This window comes from Geotrypetes seraphini, chromosome 3 (assembly GCF_902459505.1).
Source record: "Geotrypetes seraphini chromosome 3, aGeoSer1.1, whole genome shotgun sequence".
NCBI classification, from domain to species: domain Eukaryota; kingdom Metazoa; phylum Chordata; class Amphibia; order Gymnophiona; family Dermophiidae; genus Geotrypetes; species Geotrypetes seraphini.
The window spans coordinates 293636353-293657095 of NC_047086.1; the positions used below are offsets into that span (position 1 = coordinate 293636353).

At 42.0% G+C, this 20743-nt stretch overlaps 1 protein-coding gene across 1 annotated transcript in view; it reads right to left on the reverse strand.

Annotated features, from left to right (window-relative positions):
• Positions 1-20743, reverse strand: part of EIF2AK2 (eukaryotic translation initiation factor 2 alpha kinase 2) — a 219518-nt gene that overhangs the window by 75169 nt on the left and 123606 nt on the right. Inside the window, exons 10-12 of the mRNA XM_033937032.1 lie at positions 20384-20529; positions 3156-3276; positions 460-548 (exon numbers count right to left, since the gene is read on the reverse strand). Coding sequence (XP_033792923.1) covers positions 460-548; positions 3156-3276; positions 20384-20529 — 356 coding nt within the window. The remainder of the gene's footprint in view (positions 1-459; positions 549-3155; positions 3277-20383; positions 20530-20743) is intronic.

Here is a 20743-nt window from a genome sequence, read left to right on the forward strand (position 1 = left end):
GTTCAATTAACAGAGAATTGTATGCTTTTAGATGTATAGAAAAGAGAAGAGGCAAAGTACATAAATGCTGTAAAATCCACTTTCTATATAGCTGGACCCATACTTTGGAATGAAATTTCTGGAACAATATAATTGTGTAAAAATGTGCTACAATTTAGGAAACTGCTTAAAACACATTTTTTGTTCAAGTATTTGGTTGAAATGATGAATCTTGGCATTTAGATAAAGGTGAAATAAAGTTTAAAAAAGCAGATTAAGATGATTTTCACGTGATAATTTCAGGAATCAAAGCGAGAACAGTGTATCGATCAGTAGGCGGTGATGTACTGTGTCAAATGCCGCTGATAGATCTGTAACTCTAGTCTGTGACTTTAAACTGGACATTCAATTGGCACCCATCTTGGCTTAACAACTGGCTAAAGGTAACCAAAATGTTGTGCAGTTAATACATAAACTCACCTCAATTTAGTTTTTGAAGTTCTGTTTGGTGTCTCTTGAGACATTTCAGATTGTGATCTTCCTCTAACTGGTGGTGCCACTGCAACAACCTGTCATGTAGAAAGAGTTACAAACTAATTTCAATTTGAAAATGCACTATGGGAGAGACACCTGTTTCTATTCAATCACATTCGTACAATGAAAGAAAATTAAGAGAATGGATATGTAAGTTTTATTTCTTGAAGGCAACAATGTATAGAATAAAGCAAATGAGTTGATAAATTATATAAGGAGTCAAAAATTTTTCATTGGACAGAAGGTATTTTATACCTGTGGGTTTGATTTCAATACCTTTTATGAGGCTATTTTATAAAGACAGATGAGCATCTATGTCTTTATAACATAGCCTCAAAACAGGTGACTAGTTGGCTTCCTAGATGACCTGTTCTAAAATTACCCCTATTATGGCTGGGAAAGCCTAGAAGAATTTTCTACATCTGTGAAGTTGATTCTGCACAATGTCAGAGATGGGAGACTACGTATGACTAATTTCTATTGCTGCCCATAGAGCAGTGTTTTACCTGTAGCAAGTATTCTCCAAAGACAGAAGAACCAGTATACTTACACTTGAGTGACATCATCCTGATAGAGTCCAGTGTGGATGCTGCCCAGTGTATTATGGGCCCAAAATTCAGAGCAATTTAAGCAGGCCAGAAAGGCTCTGGCTCACCTAAATCACTAATCAGCAGCTAAATGCTAATATTCAGCAGTGCTAAGCCAGGCAGTGCCACTTGGTGTCAGCTATGACTAGCCTAAAAAAGAAGTGGACTGGTCAATGGCAAGCTGGGGGGGGGGGGGGGTGCTGGGGTACAAAATGTCTGTGTCAAATGTATTACAGTAATTGCACACAGAGTGAGACATGGACCCTACACGGGCAGTGTTTCTGCAATGCTTTGCCTTCTTCAGGGATCCTTAAACAGGAAATAAATTAACAAATGAATTGTGTGGTATCCAGAATAAATAATGAAAAGATGATATTAGGGATGAGAATGACTGAATGTGAGGTAATGATAGAAACATGATGGCAGATAAAAGCCAAATGGCCCATACAGTCTGCCCATCCACACTAACCATTATCTCTTCCTCTTTCTAACAGATACTATGTGCCTATCCCACACTTTCTTGAATTCAGACACGGTTCCACCACCTCTTCCGGGAGATTGGTCTACGCATTTACCACCCTTTCTGTAAAAAAGTATTTTCTTAGATTACTCCTGAGCTTATCACCTATTAATTTCATCTTATGCCCTGAAGTTAAGAGGTGATAGGTTCAGAAGTAATGGTGTGCATGAATATGTGATAGCAATGAAAAATCATGGTAGTGAAGAATGGTGATGAAATTGAAAAAAGTGTGGTGTGCATGATAAGGTGATGTGATCCAAAAGGAAATGAAAAATTTAGGAAATTTAAAATGATGGTACAATGACTATGATGAAACAGGTATAAACAGTGATAAGGATTTTATAATGAATGAAATGATTAAGTGACTGATGATAGGCTTTGAGTGAGGTTTGAATCAGAAAAAACTGTGTGAATATAAGAATAAATAGGATTGATGACAACCATATCTAGGGAACCATATCTAGAATAAACTGGATCTAGAGAACCATATCTAGAATACTGAATTTATTAAAAAATGAAAGAGTATAGTGAAGAGCGTGAAACCCATGTAAGTGATAAATAAAAAAAATAATAAGCAGAAGAATGTGGATGATTACAAATAGTAAGTGTAAAAATGGCGAGTGTAAAAAGATGATTGTGTGTGACGTGTCGACTGTGACAGGATAGCGTCCTAAGTCTATATGAACACGTAACCAACACTTACACCTGCCTGGAGCAAGTGTAAATGCCAACAAGAAATTTTTAAATAAATATATGTGCATTTCCATTGCACATATATATTTCCAGACTACTGAGGGTTATCCCAACCATTATGCAGTATGTATTTCTGAGAGACACCGAAGAGCAGAAGGTACATCAACTAGCAAAGAGTATGTAGCAGTTTTCAAACAGCCCATTTATTTAGATTATTCTGGGAGGGCTGGTATGAGTGTTATCATGATTGTTCAGGGGTGGTGGCGGGGCAAAGGGCCTAAAAACTGATGGGGATGGGGATTCAAAACTGAAGAATTGCCTAGAGGTTAGGGAATGGAGGAGTAGCCTAGCGGTTAGCATAGTGGGCAGAGAACCTGGGAAGTTCTGTTTGATTCCCACTGCAGTTCTTTGTGAATCTGGGCAAGTCACTTAACTCTCCATTGCCCCAAGTGCAATATGTAGATTGTGAGCCCGCTAGGGCTCATATATAATAAATGTAAACCACTTTTGTTCCTACAAAAAGACAGTATATCAAATCTCCTTACCTATTGCTCAAACAGCCCATTTACCCATATTATTCTGGGAGTGTTGGTGCAAGAGAGATCATGATTGTTCAAGGGGGGGGGGGGGGCAAAGGGCCTAAGAGATAATGGGGATGCAAAGCTAAAGAACTGAATCTGTGCATTCGGCAGAAATTCTACTTCTAAACATCCACATTCTAAAATCGGGCTTAACACATATATACAACCTATCTGTGTAAATGCTGCTGTTTATCAGAAAAATTGCTGTCCAATGAAATGACTTTCATTTTGCAAAAGAATACCTCACTGCTTTCAACTTACAGATGGATGTTTCAATTCAGCCAATGTATAGTAAGCGGCTTTTTGTTCTGCCATCTTTTTGATCTTGCCTTCTCCTTCTTTAAATTTTCTTTTTCCAATTACTGCCTGGACAACAAACCTACTTTTAAAACAAAAGGTACATAATAATTTTTTTTTTTCAAATTCTTTATTGATTTTCAAAACTTATAAAAAGTGCAAACAAATATACATTCAGATATATCTAACAGCAGCACATGTATTCTTACAATGAAACAAATTACCCTATTCCCTACCCCCTTTTCCTCCCTCCTTACCTGGATGTGTGTAGAAATCTAAGAAAATCTAGGAACTAAGGAGTCAATCATTCTGCTGTTTGACAAATTCCTCCAATGAACTCCAAATCTCTTTGAACCTTTTATTATTTCCAGATTGTTCCGCTATCATTCTTTCATATCTATAATAGACAAAGTGTTTTCCACCAAAAAGAAAAGTTCAACCTATCCCAATTCTTCCACTTTCTAGTTATTAATTGCATGGCCATCTCCGTCATAATAAGAAGTAGTCTATTTTTATGTGTATCAATTGGACTCTTAGGTTTCAACAATGTCCCCAATAAAACCACATCATAAGACAATGGAACAGAGACACCTAATACCATGTTAATATTGGCCCAAATTGACTTCCAAAAATTAAGTATCAATGAACAATAAAATAGCAGATGGTCCAATGTCCCTATTTCAAGTTGACAGTGCCAGCATCTATTAGACTTTGAATTATCCAACTTTTGTAAACGAACAGGTGTCCAAAAAATTCTATATAACAAAAAAAACCAAGTTTGTCTCATAGAGGCTGACGCTGTACATGTCATTCTCCAAGTCCAAATCCGTGGCCATTGCGTAGCAGAAATATGCTGCTTTGTTTCTATACTCCAAATTTCTCTTAAACTTGTTTTAGGTTTTTTCGCCAAATATTCAGATATTAATTTGTACCACTTAGCGGCCTGATGTCCTTGAAAATCTGTCTGGATTTTTTAAGTTGCGCCAGTCAGGGAACCCCTTCTGAATGGCCTGCTTCAACTGCAGCCATTTATAATCTTGAGACTTTGATATGCCAAATGATTGTTGTAACTGTAATAAATTTACCATTTTCCCATTCAGATTACATCATTTAGGCCCTGATTCTCCAAAGTGCATCCCGATTTTAGGCAGCTGTAGGCGTCCTACAGCTGTCTAATCAGCCAATCGGGATGCACGTTTTTAAAAAAAAAAATGCTCCCCAGGCAGGCCTGAAGGCGCCTCCAGGAGCCTAGGGAGACCCGCAAAATGCCTAAGCTGAACCTAGGCAGCCCTACGCGTCTCCCTAGTAGAGGAGTAGCTTAAAATGTAGGCCAGCAAAATGCTGGTCTACATTGTAAGTAGACGCGGCCGCTATACTTATCGCGGCAAGGGATCTCTCTGCCGCTATAAGTATAGCGGGCCGCAGCCTATCCGATCGCTGGCAGAAGGGTGCCCAATCCCTCCTGCCCGAAGACGCACCCCCAAACCTCCACTCCACCAAACCTTACGGCGAGATGGGTCTTGCACGTCCACATGCAGGCAAACCTCGTCGAAATGAGGCGGGCCCGCCCCTTCCCGGCCCATTCCGCCGAAGCCTAAGGCCTGATTGGCCCAGGCTCTAGAAGCCTGGACCAATCAGGCCTTAGGCATAGCGGATCTGCCCATCCCCACTAAGTCTAAGGTCTGAGATCCCTTGCCGCGATAAGTGTAGCGGGCCGTGTCTAATCTAACCCGATTCTCTAACCCGCGTCTGTAACATGGACGCCGGTTTACAGAATCGGGGTTTACATAGAAACATAGAAGTCGACGGCAGATAAGGGCCAAGGCCCATCCAGTCTGCCCACCCTAATGACCCTCCCCTGCCTTTACTTTGCGAATAGAACCCACGTGTCGATCCCATTTGGCCTTAAAATCAGGCACGCTGTTGGCCTCAATCACCTGAAGTGGAAGACCATTCCAGCGATCCACCACCCTTTCGGTGAAAAAGAATTTCCTGGTGTCACCGTGCAGTTTCCCGCCTCTGATTTTCCACAGGTGTCCTCTTGTTGCCGTGGGACCCCTGAAAAAGAAGATATCTTCTTCTACCTCGATGCGGCCCGTGAGATACTTGAACGTCTCGATCATGTCTCCCCTCTCCCTGCGCTCCTCGAGCGAGTATAGCTGTAATTTATCTAACCGTTCTTCGTACGGGAGATCCTTCAGTCCCGAGACCATCCGGGTGGCCATTCTCTGGACCGATTCCAGCCTCAGCACATCCTTACGGTAATGTGGCCTCCAGAATTGCACACAGTATTCCAGGTGCGGTCTCACCATGGATCTATACAAAGGCATAATGACTTCAGGCTTACGGCTGACGAAACCCCTGCGTATGCAACCTATGATTTGTCTTGCCTTGGAAAAAGCTTGCTCCACTTGATTGGCGGCCTTCATGTCCTCACTGACGATCACCCCTAAGTCTCTTTCTGCAACTGTTTTTGTTAGGATCTCGCCATTAAGGGTATAAGTCCTGCATGGATTCTGGGCACCCAGGTGCATAACTTTGCATTTTTTTGGCATTGAAGCTGAGCTGCCATGTCTTAGACCAGCTCTCTAGTAAGAGTAGATCATGCATCATATTGTCGGGCATTGAATTTTTATCTATTGTGCTTTTGCCCACTACATTGCTTAGTTTTGGCGTCATCGGCAAATAATGTTATCTTACCTCGGAGCCCTTCTGCCAAGTCCCTTATAAAGATATTGAACAGTATCGGGCCCAAGACAGAGCCCTAGGGTACTCCACTGATCACCTCTGTCATTTCAGAGGGGGTTCCATTCACCATTACCCTTTGAACTCTACCTCCAAGCCAGTTCCCAACCCACTTCGTCAATTTGTCGCCCAATCCTATGGAACTCATCTTGCTTAGTAACCTGCGATGAGGCACGCTATCGAATGCTTTGCTAAAGTCCAGGTATACGATGTCCAGGGACTCTCCAACATCTAGCTTCCCCGTCACCCAGTCAAAGAAGCTGATCAGGTTGGATTGGCAGGATCTCCCCTTAGTAAATCCATGTTGACGGGGATCCCGTAGGTTCTCTTCATTCAGGATCGTATCCAATTGGTGTTTGATAAGAGTTTCCATTAGTTTGCTCACTATTGATGTGAGACTCACTGGTCTGTAGTTTGCCGCTTCTGTCTTGGAGCCTTTCTTGTGGAGTGGAATGACGTTAGCCTTCCTCCAGTCCAACGGGACGCTACCTGAACTAAGGGAGAGGTTGAAAAGCGCCGACAGCGGCTCCGCCAAGACATCACTCAACTCCCTGAGTACCCTGGGGTGCAGGTTGTCCGGTCCCATTGCCTTGTAAACCTTGAGCTTGGACAGCTCAACGTGGACACTGTTGGACGTAAATTTGAAATCGCTAAATGGGTCAATTGAGTCAGCCCTTGTCTGTAACTGAGGGCCATGCCCCGGAGCTTCTCGGGTGAAGACAGAGCAGAAGTATTCATTTAACAGTTGGGCTTTTTCCGAGTCCTTTTCCACATAGTCTCCGTCTGGTTTCCTTAGACGTACTATTCCCCCTGAGTTTTTACTTCTGTCGCTGATATACCTGAAGAATGATCCATCTCCCTTCTGGATGTTCTTCGCCAGAGACTCCTCCATGTTGAATTTAGCCTCCCTGACTGCTGTTTTGACGGCTTTTGACTTGGTCAGATATTCTGCCCTGGAGTCCTGTTCCCTTGATTGTTTGTAAGAGATGAATGCTTTTTTCTTTTCTTTGATGAGGTCTGAGATCTCCGCAGTGAACCACTGTGGTTTATTGTTTCTACGGTGTTTACTTACTATCTTAACATAACGGTTTGTCGCTTCCTGTATGGTGGCTTTCAGAGTCGACCACATTTCATCCACACTATCGGTTTCTGCTTGGCTTTGTAGCATCTGGTGAACAAAGTCACTCATCTCTTGGAAGTTTGTGTCCTTGAATTTGAGGACCTTGGTCAGTGTGGCAGGTTTAGTGAAGCCTTTCCCAAGATTGAACCATATCATGTTATGGTCGCTTGAGGCCAATGTGTCTCCCACCGAGACCTCTGTGACACTTTCACCATTGGTAAGCAACAGGTCCAGTATTGCCTGATCCCTTGTTGGGTCCAACACCAATTGCCTGAGACGTGCTCCCTTCAAAGAGTTTAATAGCCTCCTGCTGCTGCTGGAAACAGCGGTAAGTGTGCCCCAATCCACATCAGGCATGTTGAAGTCACCTAACAATACCGTGTCCCCACGCAAGGTGATATTCTCTATATCTCCAATCAATTCCATATCCAGGTCATCCTGTTGTCTTGGTGGTCTGTAAATAACGCCAAGATAAAGGCATTTGTCCTTCCCTCTGGCCAAATTAACCCAAAGGGATTCCCCCGTGTATTGGACATCTGTGATCCTTGTGACCTTAATGTCATCCTTTGTATATAATGCAACACCACCTCCCAATCTACCCTCCCTGTCCCGGCGGAGCAGGTTGTAACCTGGTATGACCATGTCCCACCCATGTGAGTCTGTGAGCCAGGTCTCAGATATTGCAGCCTACAGCTGCCTAAAATCGGGACGCACTTTTGGAGAATCAGGGCCTTAGAGTACGAATGCCTGCCTGCAACCAATGTTTCCAGAGGATTTTAGACTCGCCTATTTGTATCTTGGAGTACAACCATAGGGATTGACAGTTGGTTTGCTGTATCGGAATAGGAGTTACAGCATCTATAAATTTTAACGTCACCCAAGTTGAATGAAAAATAATATTGTCCTTATATATTCTGGGAAGCTTGATACTCAATATATGGCTGAGATGAAGTAGGGCCATAAGATGACTTTCCAGAATCAACCAATATGGTAGATTCTCCATGAGTTCAGGAGTGATCCAATACATACCCTGTCATAAAATAAAAGCTTGATGATATCTGTAAAAATTTGGAAAATTTACCCCTCCCACCGATTGAGATTTCTGCAAAGATACTAAGGCTATTTTAGAAGTTTTACCAAGCCAAAGAAATTTTGTAAGAATCCCATTTATTTTTTATAAAAACTGGTAACATACTCATTTGGTAACAAACTCCAAGCGAGATCATCATTTTGATGGTTTGGACTCTTTCCCACCAAGAAAGATGTAATGGATTCCAATGCTCACACATTTCTTTAACCTTCAACAATATAGATTTTTCATTTATTGTCATTGTATCTTCCAATGATTTTTGAATCATTATACCCAAATATTTTATTCCCTCTTCCTTCCAAAGGAATGGGAATGGATCAGAGAAAAACGACTAAACTGATAAAGGGTATGGAAAACTTCTCATATGCTGATAGATTGAAAAAGCTGGGGCTATTCTCCCTGGAAAAGCGGAGACTTAGAGGAGACATGATAGAAACCTTCAAAATCCACTGCACAGGTGATAGGCCTGAGGGGCCGCCACTGGAGCAGACCGCTGGGCGGGATGGACCTCTGATCTGACCCAGCGGAGGCAAATTCTTATGTTCTTAAATAAACCTTTTACACAATGTACATTCAATGGAAGAACCTCTGATTTACTCCATAAGAATATAAGAAGTGCCGTCTCTGGATCAGACCTTCGGTCCATCAAGTCCGGTGATCCGCACACTCGGAGGCCCTGCCAGGTGTACGCCTGGTGTAATTTAGTCACCCATATCCCTCTATGCCTCTCATAAGGAGATGTGCATCTAGTTTGCTTTTGAATCCTAGGACGGTCGATTCTGCAATAACCTCCTCTGGGAGAGCATTCCAGGTGTCAACCACTCTCTGCGTGAAGCAGAATTTCCTGATATTTGTCCTGAACTTGTCCCCCCTTAGCTTCATTCCGTGTCCTCTTGTTCGTGTCAAATTGGTCAATGTAAATAATTTTTTCTGCTCTATTTTGTCGATTCCTTTCAGTATTTTGAAGGTCTCGATCATATCCCCTCGTAGTCTCTTTTTCTCAAGGGAGAACAATCCCAGTCTCTTGAGTCAATCCTCATATTCCAGTTTCTCCATACCCCTTACTAGCTTCGTTGCTCATATCTGCACCCTCTTCAACAGTTTTATATCCTTCTTTAGGTTGGGAGACCAATGTTGGACGCAGTATTCCAAGTGGGATCTGACCATTGCTCTATAAAGCGGCATTATGACCCTCTACAATCTACTCATGATTCCCTTCTTTATCATGCCCAACATTCTATTTGCTTTCTTTGCCGCAGCTGCACATTGTGCTGACAGTTTCAGGGTCCTATCTATCAGTACACCCAGGTCCTTTTCTTGTTTGCTTTTACCCAGAGTTGCACCTGACATTCTATACTCGTGTTCCTTATTCTTACTGCTTAAATGCATTACTTTGCATTTCTCTACATTGAACTTCATCTGCCATTTCTCCGCCCATTTCTCTAACTGATACAAGTTGCTCTGGAGTTCCTCGCTATCCTCCTGCGATCTGATTGCCCGGCATAGCTTTGTTGTCTGCAAACTTGATGATCTCACTGAATGTTCCTTCTTCCAGGTCATTGATATAAATATTAAATAGGATCGGCCCAATTACCAAGCCCTGGGGTACACCAATAGTCACTTTCTCTCAGTCGGAGAACTTCCCATTTATGCCCACTCTCTGCTTTCTGTTCTCCAGCCATTTGCCTATCCATCTTAGTATATCTCCCTCTATTCCATGGCTTTGTAGTTTCCTGAGAAGTCTTTTGTGTGGAACTTTGTCGAACGCTTTCTGGAAGTCTAAGAATATTATGTCCACCGGTTCAATTTGTTCGTTCACGGTCTCGAAAAATTGAAGTAAATTCGTTTAAACATGATTTCCCTTTTCTGAAGACATGTTGACTGGCTTTCATCAGGTCATGTGTATCCAAGTGCTGGACTATGCTATCCTTGATCAGTGCTACAGACGTAAGGCTCACAGGTCTGTAGTTGCCTGGTTCTCCTCTCAATCCTTTTTTGAAAATTGGCGTGACGTTCACTATCTTCCAGTCGTCCGGTATTTGTCTAGTTCTAATTGACAGGTTGGCAAGTTTTTGCAATAACTCTCCAATTTCAACCTTCAATTCTTTTAAGATTCTCGGGTGAATTCCATCCGGTCTAGGGGATTTATCACTTTTAAGTTTATCGATCTGGTAGTATATCTGGTCCAAATCCACTTCTACTGTGGTAAGGCTGTCTTCTATTACTCCTTTAAACACTGCCACTGCTTCTGGTATTGTTGTGGTGTCCTCCTTTGTAAAGACGGACGCAAAGAAGGAATTTAGTCTATCTGCAATTTGTTTGTCTTCCTTGATGTACCCTTTTCTTCCCTAGTCATCCAGGGGTCCCACCGCCTCTTTTGCGGGTTTTTTTTCCCTTTTACGTATCTAAAGAAGGGCTTGAAGTTTTTGGCCTCTTGTGCTATTTTCTCCTCATAGTCCTTTTTAGCATCTCTTACCGCCTTGTGACATTTCTTCTGGTCATCTTTATGTTTGTTCCAAGCTTCGGTTGCTTTTAAGCGTTTCCATTTTTTGAAAGAGTCCTTCTTTTCTTTTATGGCTCCCTTCACCTGTCTGGTAAGCCATGCTGGTTCTCCTTTGCCTTTAGTTCTCCTTTCTTTGGAAATCCGTGGAATGTAGAGATTTTGTGCTTCCATGATAGTATTTTTCATTAGGGACCATGCCTGATCTACCGTTTTAAGTTTGTCCACCTTTTTCCTGAGCCGTTGTTCTACCATGGCTCTCATGCGATCATATTTACCCTTTTTAAAGTTTAAGGTTGTGGTTAAGGTTTTGGTACGTTTCCCTTTCTCGATGTCAAGTTTAAAGTTGATCATGCTGTGATCACTCGTCCCCAGCGGGACCGTGACTTCTACTTCTTTTGTCGGTCCCGTGAGGCCATTTAGGACCAAGTCTAAGGTGGCGTTGCCTCTTGTCGGCTCTTTTACCATTTGTTCCAGGAAGCAATCCCCTAGCGCCTCCAGGAACTTGGCCTCCTTGCTGCAGTTGGAGGTTCCCAGGTTCCAATCTATCCCCGGGAAATTGAAGTCTCCCAAGATTATTACATTGCCTATCTTGCATTCTTGTTTGATTTCCTGTATCATTTCCGAGTCAGTTTCCTTCATCTTTCCTGGGGGTCGATAGTAAAGGCCAATTTTTGTGTCTGCGCCATTATGACAAGGAATCTTGATCCAGAGGGACTCCAGCTTCTCTTTCCTTTCCGTCGTAGCCACTCCAATAGATTCTACATCTTCCTGAACATATAGGGCCTTTCTGCCCTACTCGATCTCTTCTGTATAGTTTGTATTCCTGTAGTACTGTGTCCCATTTATTTTCTTCATTCCACCATGTTTCTGTTATGCCAATGATTTCCAATTTATCGTGTCTTGCTATTGTCTCTAGTTCCCCCATTTTGTTTCCCAGACTTCTAGCATTCGTAAACATACATTTGAGTTCTCTTTGTGTTACCTTCTTGGACTTTCTACGCTTGGATGTCTCTACTGTTTCTTTCACGGTATCCTTTTCTGCTCCTGCGTTGTCAATTCCAGTAAATGAGGGATTTTTCAAATGAAGCAAAATATCATCTTCATAAGCCGAAACTTTATAATCTTGACCTGCATATGGAATTCCCTGTATCTCCTTTGCCTGCTGTCTGGCCAACAAGGGTTCCAAAACAATACCAAAAAGCAAAGGACATAAGGGACATCCTTGTCTAACTCCCCTCTTTAAACTAAAATGTTCAGAGAATGCATTATTAATAATCTGGTTGACAGGGAACTATACAAGGTTTGAATCATTTGAATAAATCCGGATCCTATTCCAAACCAATCCATTGCTTGGTACATAAAAGTCCATTCTACTTGATCAAAGGCCTTCTCTGCGTCCAAGGAAACAGAGAAGGCCGGATCATCTAATGTTTTTGTAATGGTAGATGTAAATTGCAAATGTGGATTGCAAGCGTTTAACCACAACAAAAAATTGTGAAAAGACTCCTCCGTATAGGTCCATATCAAAAAGACGTCATCTATATAGCGCTTCCACACATAAATATCTGTGCAATAAGTGGAGGTATAGATGTGAGTCTTCTTCAAAATCTGTAACATACAAACATGCCAAGGTAGGGGCCATAGTGGCCCCCATAGCAGTGCCTTGAATCTGCAAAAAATATTCAGTATCAAACATAAAGTAATTCTTTTGTAAGGCAATGCTGGCAATGGTTACAAGAAATTCCACTCTCGCTGCTGATAAGCTGAGAGTCTCTAGATGTCTGCGGACTACCTCAATGGCACTGCTCTGAGGAATGTTCGTATATAAGGCCATAATGTCTAAAGTGACTAGAAGAGCTCCCTGAGGAATAGAGTGAGTCTCTTGAAGCCACATGAGCATAGATGTAGTATCTTTGATGTACGACTTAATCCACATTTGCAATTTACATCTACCATTTCCACCACTCAGATTGCTTTTCTTGACATTTGTATCACACTAAGTCAGGGGCATTTTGACACCACCATATACCGGAAACAGACAGATAGGAATAATCTATTGCACTATGATAGTTACCATCCACGTCATTTGAGGGACAATCTGCCCATGGGCCAATTTTTGCGGCTCAGACGATTATGTAGTGATAAAGAGGAGTATAAGGCACGTTCTGTGGAAATGAGACAAAGGTTCACAGACAGAGGATATCCGAGTGGTATCATCAAAAAGGCTTTTAAAAGGGCCTTATACGCTCACTGCCAATATTTATTACAGCATTCCCCTGCCAGGGAAGAAGTTCGCATGGTGTGCACTTTACCTCATTCATACAAAGCCTTTGCCATCAAAAAGATTATTAAAGCCCATTGGCACATTTTACAAGTACATCCAGGGCTCTCTCAACCTCCTCTGTTTGCGTTTTCGCGAGGCAGAAATTTACGTGATCACATTACGACCTCTCAATTTGTTAGTGCACATGTTAACACCTCAGCTCAGTCTAAAGGTCACTTTAGATGTGGTCGCTGTACAATATGCTCTCATGCTCTTGAGACTACTCAAATCGATCACCCCAGTTTATCTAAATCCCATACTCTTCAACATCATACGGATTGTGACACCCGGGGTGTAGTTTACATGATTATGTGTCCATGCAAATTGTTATATATAGGACACACTACTCGTAGCATCAAGGTACACATTACCGAGCATTTGAGTAAGATCAGGAGGGGTGACATGGGAGCCCCCTTAGTGCAGCACTGGCACTCGCTATCACACCAGCTAAATGACTTACAATTTTTAGTCTTGGAAGTAGCTCACCTCAAGAGAGGTGGTAATGTTCAAGCCTGGCTATGGAAACATAAGCAGAGATGGATTTACCATTGGAGGACAGTGACTCCTACTGGATTGAACCGTGAAGTTGAATGGTGGGCGTTCCTTCACTGATGATGGACAGTTTTGCACATTACAAATACAGGGTGCTCAGCTGAGCACTGACGTCATAGGAAATGAAAGTTTTTTCCTCTGCACCAGGTATCCAGCCTTGGTTTCTGAATTTCATTTTAGTTTCACCTTGTGTTTTTGTTTAGGAAGGATTTACAAACTGAATCTTTTACTCAGCGTTACAGGTTCTCTGAAGAAGCCTTCTAAGCCATTTTCGGCGAAACGCGTCAGAACCTGTTAAGATCATCGCTGCATGGACATTTAAGATAAGTTTAATTCAGTTCACTAGCTTTGAAGTTATTACTTATTGGACATTTTTTCACTTTATGGATATATAACAATTACTACACCGGTTTTTTAGAGACATTTTATTCACCTTTCTACCAAAATCGGTGGTGCAATGATAGATTCTGTGAAAATGCCTTAGGGGTTTATTCCCCATGTTAAAGCTTTTTCCTATCCACTTGTGGATTCTGAGCACCATTCGGGTTCAAAAAGGTGTTAAAAATTTCTTTGTATTGTTCCCTTTACGTTTTTTGTGATTATTACCTTTTGGAACAATAATTTGTTTACTCTACACCCAGTTGTTTGTGTCTTGGGTATCCAAGAAACAAAGTGGCCATTTTTCAGGAAAAAAAGGAATATTACTCTAAAATCATGTTAACAGCTCTTGTCCGTCTCACTTGAAAAAAAATATTTTATAAATTGGTTTCTATTCTTTATTCTTCAGCAAATAATGTAGAATTAGGTCTGCTTTCAAAATTCTGCTGCTCATTTTTTGAAGAAAACCAAAATCATACAAAAATGTATTCCAAGAGCTCAAACTATAAATAATACTTTGGATTTTGGAAATGTACCTAGATTACTGGAGTATTTTTCAATGGTGTTCTCCTCCGACTGTGCAGGGGAGATATCTACTTGATTACATCTGCATAGTGTTTAAAATTTTTTAAATCTAGTATCAAATTTTGCCTTTGCTAAAATTTTGAACTCTGTTCATATTTCTTGTGCCCTTAACGATCCAACTCTCTTATCTTTTATCAGTTTCTATAGGTGATTTCAATCGATATTATTTATCCAATGATAAATAGAAGTCTTAATGTGGACAAGTCCCCATGGCTTGGAAGGAGGTCCAGCTAAGACCAATAGTGAAAAAATGTGGAGGCAGGACCTTCAGATGTATCTAAATTGTCCAGTGTACTATCTGCCACTTCTTTCAAAGGTCTTTGAAAAGGCAGTTTCATTACAATTCAATGCTTTTCACCCTGGACTATTAAAAGTTTTAAGAAAAAAATGCAGTAATGAACTTGTGTTACTTTCTCTTACTAATGAAATGAAATTTAGATTAGAGAATGACACGGTGACGGTTTACCCGCGGCCACCGCATTTAAGCTGCGGGTCACCGCCGAAAACGGGGAAGAAAACTAGCAGTCGCTGCGGTGACGGGGACAAGGCCATTCACCGACCGCGGAAACGGTGAACAGGTTTGTCCCCGCGGGCCAATGTACCCCCTTCTAGGAACCGCTATTTACCGCCCGACGCCCGATTCACCCCCCCAGCAGGACCGCTCGCACCCCCACCCCGAACGACCGCTCGCACGCGCTCCCACCCGCACCCGCGATCGGAGCAAGAGGGAGCCCAAGCCCTCTTGCCCGGCCGACTCCCCGACGTCCGATACATCCCCCCCCCCCCGGCAGGACCACTCGCACCCCCACCCCGAAGGACCGCCGACTTCCCGACAATATCGGGCCAGAAGGGAGCCCAAACCCTCCTGGCCAAGGCGACCCCCTAACCCCACCCCGCACTACATTACGGGCAGGAGGGATCCCAGGCCCTCCCGCCCTCGACGCAAACCCCCCTCCCCCCCAACGACCGCCCCCCCCAAGAACCTCCGACCGCCCCCCCAGCCGACCCGCGACCCCCCTGGCGACCCCCACGACCCCCCCACCCCCCTTCCCCGTACCTTTGGTAGTTGGCCGGACAGACGGGAGCCAAACCCGCCTGTCCGGCAGGCAGCCAACGAAGGAATGAGGCCGGATTGGCCCATCCATCCTAAAGCTCCGCCTACTGGTGGGGCCTAAGGCGCGTGGGCCAATCAGAATAGGCCCTGGAGCCTTAGGTCCCACCTGGGGGCGCGGCCTGAGGCACATGGGCCCAACCCGACCATGTGCCTTAGGCCGCGCCCCCAGGTGGGACCTAAGGCTCCAGGGCCTATTCTGATTGGCCCACGCGCCTTAGGCCCCACCAGTAGGCGGAGCTTTAGGATGGATGGGCCAATCCGGCCTCATTCCTTCGTTGGCTGCCTGCCGGACAGGCGGTTTTGGCTCCCGTCTGTCCGGCCAACTACCAAAGGTACGGGGAAGGGGGGTGGGGGGGTCGTGGGGGTCGCCAGGGGGGTCGCGGGTCGGCTGGGGGGGGCGGTCGTTGGGGGGAGGGGGGTTTGCGTCGAGGGCAGGAGGGCTGCAGTGCAGAACATAAGCCTTTCATTAAGACAATCCTGGTTCGCTTTTCCAAGTTAAAACAATTAGAAAAATATTTCTGGAGTGCTGTAATAAATTAAAATTAATAGTGCTCAGAACCCCCAAGGTAACTTCAGGCATCATTTTGAAGCTGGGGGGGGGGCGGTCGTTGGGGGGAGGGGGGTTTGCGTCGAGGGCAGGAGGGCCTGGGATCCCTCCTGCCCGTAATGTAGTGCGGGGTGGGGTTAGGGGGTCGCCGTGGCCAGGAGGATTTGGGCTCCCTCCTGGCCCGATATTGTTGGGGAGTCGGCGGTCCTTCGGGGGGAGGGATGTATCGGACGTCGGGGGGGGGCATCAGGCTTTCAGGATGGGGACAGACCTTCAAGGGGGGACAGTGCAGGGAAGTCAGGGAATTTATATTAATTAATTTTTTCTCTGCGTGTTTTGTTTTTGTATAGTTATTAACTAATATTTAACTAAGTTTTAAAGTTTTAAAGAATGTTTCCTTTATACGTAAATAAAGAAAAGTGAATGGGATTGCAGTGGCGGTGACGGGGCGGTGAATGGGGTGGCAGTGGCGGTGACGGGACGGTGAAGAGGATGGTGAGACGGGGACGGGGCGGTGACGGGGATGGTGAGACGGGGACGGGGCGGTGACGGGGATGGTGAGACGGGGACGGGGCGGTGACGGGGACCAATTTTTTCACCGTGTCATTCTCTAATTTAGATTATGACAGACTAATATTGTCTGTTCCCTGGATTTAAGTGCAGCCATCAACCTTGTAGACCTATAAACTTTTATTACTTCAGAGTAATATTGCGACAACCTTTTTTAAAAAGAGGAAGGTGAATTCCTCTCAGTTGAGATAGTGAAAACAAAAATTGTGATGGAATTCAAAAACACATGGGATAAACACAGAAGGTTCCTAAACAGAAAAAGGATGGTATCAGAACAAAACTTAAATGATCTCATGACTACTGATGTTAGGACGAGCAGGAGTGGTGTTTTGACAGCAATTCCAGCAGTGGGGAAGCAAGGCCACTGCTGAGCACAATTTTATGATGTGCATCTTGTACAAGGCGAGATAGATCAGGTTTGGTGTTGGTATCAAATTACACCAGTCTGAGTAAGAAAAAAATGGTTTTTAAACCCTTTTTTCAGTGCTCTTGTGTTTTTTTTCCATCTAGCTTTTAAGCCACCATTTATTACTACTACTACTACTACTATTATTATTATTATTATTATTAATTATTTCTAGAGTGCAGCACTACAGAGTCACAAAGGAGACAATCTCTGCTGGAGTGAGCTCACAATATAATCAGTAAAGATAGACAATCTATTTTATAATTTAATATGGCTATGATTTTTATTTAGTTTTTGTCATAATTTATTGAATTCTATTATACATGTAAAACTCATTATCTTATAGTTTAATCACATTTTGATTTAATTCTAGCTGTTTGAATTATTATTTAAGTCGCTTTGGTAGGCTTCTATAAAGGTGCGCTGCAGAGCAGTGCACACTAAATGCCAAGTAGCCCATAGGAATTGAATGGGCAGCTCAGCATTTAGCATGTGCTGCTTGGCAGCGCAGCTTTGTAAAAGGACTCGTTTAGGTTTTACTAATATTTATTATATAGTTTACTAACAATTATTTTATTCTAACAGAACCACTTGCCCCTGATGCAGTCTAGGGAAAGGCAAAACTTGGTCAAGTCAGGCAATTGTCTTAAACTCCTCTATACTCAAACATGGCTAAACTCAAACATGTTAGCCTTAAATGTTCAAAAATCCAAAGCACTCTTTTTCCCTTGGAAAAAAGATATACACCTAAATTCTTCATTTACTTTAGATAATGTACAAATAAACTTGGTAAGATCTCTAAAAATATTAGGAGTTACAATCGATGATGGATTAACCTTTCATGAGCATATTACAAATACAATTAGAATATCTTTTTTTAGATTACGTATGATCAGATCAATTGCAAAATTTTTAGAGCCTAAATCCTTAAACATACTTATTCACTCACTCATTATTTCAAAATTGGATTATTGTAATGCATTATTATTTAATATCACTCAGAAAGAGAAAAAACGTCTCCAGATAGTCCAAAACACAGCAATTAAATTAATACATAACTGTAAAAAATTTGACCACGTCACACCACTTTTTATAAAATCTCATTGGCTCCCTATCTCTCATCGTTTTACTTTTAAATTAGTACTTTTAGTTTTTAAAACATTGAGCACAAACGAACCACAATTCATTAACAGACTACTTATCCCCTACTGTACCTCTCGTACATTGAGATCAACCAATCAAAATCTCTTAACAGTTCCTTCACTAAAAATTATTGGAACACGTCGCACTGATATCTTTTCTGTCATAGCCCCACAATTGTGGAATAATCTGCCCCTGTATCTTAGAACTGAAAAAGATTTAAAGCAGTTTAAAAGTAGCTTAAAAAGTTTCCTTTTTAAGGACGCATTTAACATATGAAACCAATTTTCCTATTCCTTTCTTAACATATATTTCTCCTCATTACCTTCCCTTACCTCTTGTTTTTTACCTTACACCTTTTTGTTTTTTTTAATACATATGTAATTTTACCTTCTTTCCTTATATGTCCGTTAGTCTGTATAATTTTAACTTTATGTTTTTAACATTGTATTAAATTTTAACTAACCCCGTATTTGTACTATTTTTCTTGTTTTTGTAAATCGCTTAGTAAATTTAAATAAGCGATTCAACAAATTTTGAATAAACTTGAAACTTGAATAATATCTTTCAAGTACTATACTTTCAACCAAACTTGGTATACATATGACTTACTATCTGGGAAAAAATACTGGGGGGGGTGGGAAGGGGGTGACATGTAAAAATTATCGAAACGACAGATATTAGTGTCTAACCCATAGTTTTCGGGCTTGCTGAGATGACTACTGACACTCCCGATGCTGTTTAAGTCAAAGTTCAGCCCTATAGACAGGGACATTCTTGTGAGAAGGGGATGACATGTAAAAATAATCGAAAATGACAGATATTAGTATATAATCCATAGTTTTCGGGCTCCTTGACAATCCCAATGACGTTTAAGTCCAAGTTCAGACCCCTCTTCTGAAACGCACGGACAGATTTCAACCAAACTTGGTATACATATGACTTACTATCTGGGAAAAAATACTGGGGAGGTGGGAAGGGGGTGATGTAAAAATTATCGAAAACAACAGATATTAGTATATAATCCATAGTTTTTGGGCTCCTTGATATTAATACTGACACTCCCAATGACGTTTAAGTCCAAGTTCAGACCCCTACAGAGGGCCATTCTTGATGCTAAAAATGAAGATGTCCATGAAATAAACAAAACAAATACTTTCCGTTTTACTAGGCGTAATCACTGAATACAAGTGTATTGATACCAGAAGATTGGGATAAATAAATATCTGGGCAACGCCGGGTAATCAGCTAGTTGGGTATAATAATGACTTACAGCCTTCTGTCAGTTAAATTCTATACCAGTAACAATGCAGCCATTATGGTAATAGAATAGGTGTGAACATTTTCTTAACTTATAAACACATTATATTTGAAATTAAGAGTCAAGAATATGTCAGGGTATTAAGTTTGGAACCTATAAAAGCATGCTCATGCACTTTGAAGCTGACAAGTGATGAATTAAATAGCTGATCTAGGCTGAGAAAGGTTCTATAAAACCTAGGAAAATTTGCTCTATTGTAGATTTGAATTGAATTTGTGCTTGTATAGGTAGCCAGTGTGAGTCTAGGTAGCCACATCACCACTGCCTACCTAGACTCATACTGGCTACCTATACAAGCACGAATTCAATTCAAATTATACTGTCTATTATTCAAAGTAATAAATGGCACTGCCTCCACTTACTTAAACAATCGCCTAAATCTCAGACCCCATTTACCTACCCCCATTTCAAAAGTACTCAGCGCAAGATGTATGACAACCTACTAGCGACGAAAGCAGCGTAACTTGACCACTTCTTCTCCAACTTGCTGACAACAACGAGCGACTACAAATCATTTCGAAAAGAAATCAAAACCCTGCTATTCAAAAAATGTATCCAGATATCTTAACTCTTCCCCTTGTCCATCCCCTCTCTTGTAAATTTCCCCCTCTAAGTCTCTACCACTCTTGTAATTTTTCTCTTCAAAGTCTCAATCATGTAAACTGCTCCCTAAATTGTAATTTTCCTGGAAATGTCCAGTTATCTTCTTTTGTAATCTGCCTAGAATTGCAAGGTACTGGCGGAATAGAAGTCACTAATATAATGTAATGTAGACAATATGAAGAAAATGTTACTTACTGTTGATTATTGGGAAGTCCATATCGGTTCAGTTCTTCGAATTTTAGTATCTGATTAGTTCTTTGGCAGTATTCATTCAGTTTCCCAATGTAGTTTACCTTTTCATCAAATAATGAATTTGCTTGTTTTGATTCAGCAGCTTCCATCTTAGAACATACATAGGGGAAAGTTAACATCAATTACACCGAGCAGGCAATTTTGAGAAGCACGTCTAGTTGCAAGACATATAGAGGGGCATAATCAAAAAAAGCGTCTAAGTCCCCTTTTGGCCTAAGTCCCTAAACGTTCAACCCAGAAGCAGGGAAAGTGTCCATAACCAAAACATACGTCCATGTTTTCATTATGGCCTTCCTCTGCCTA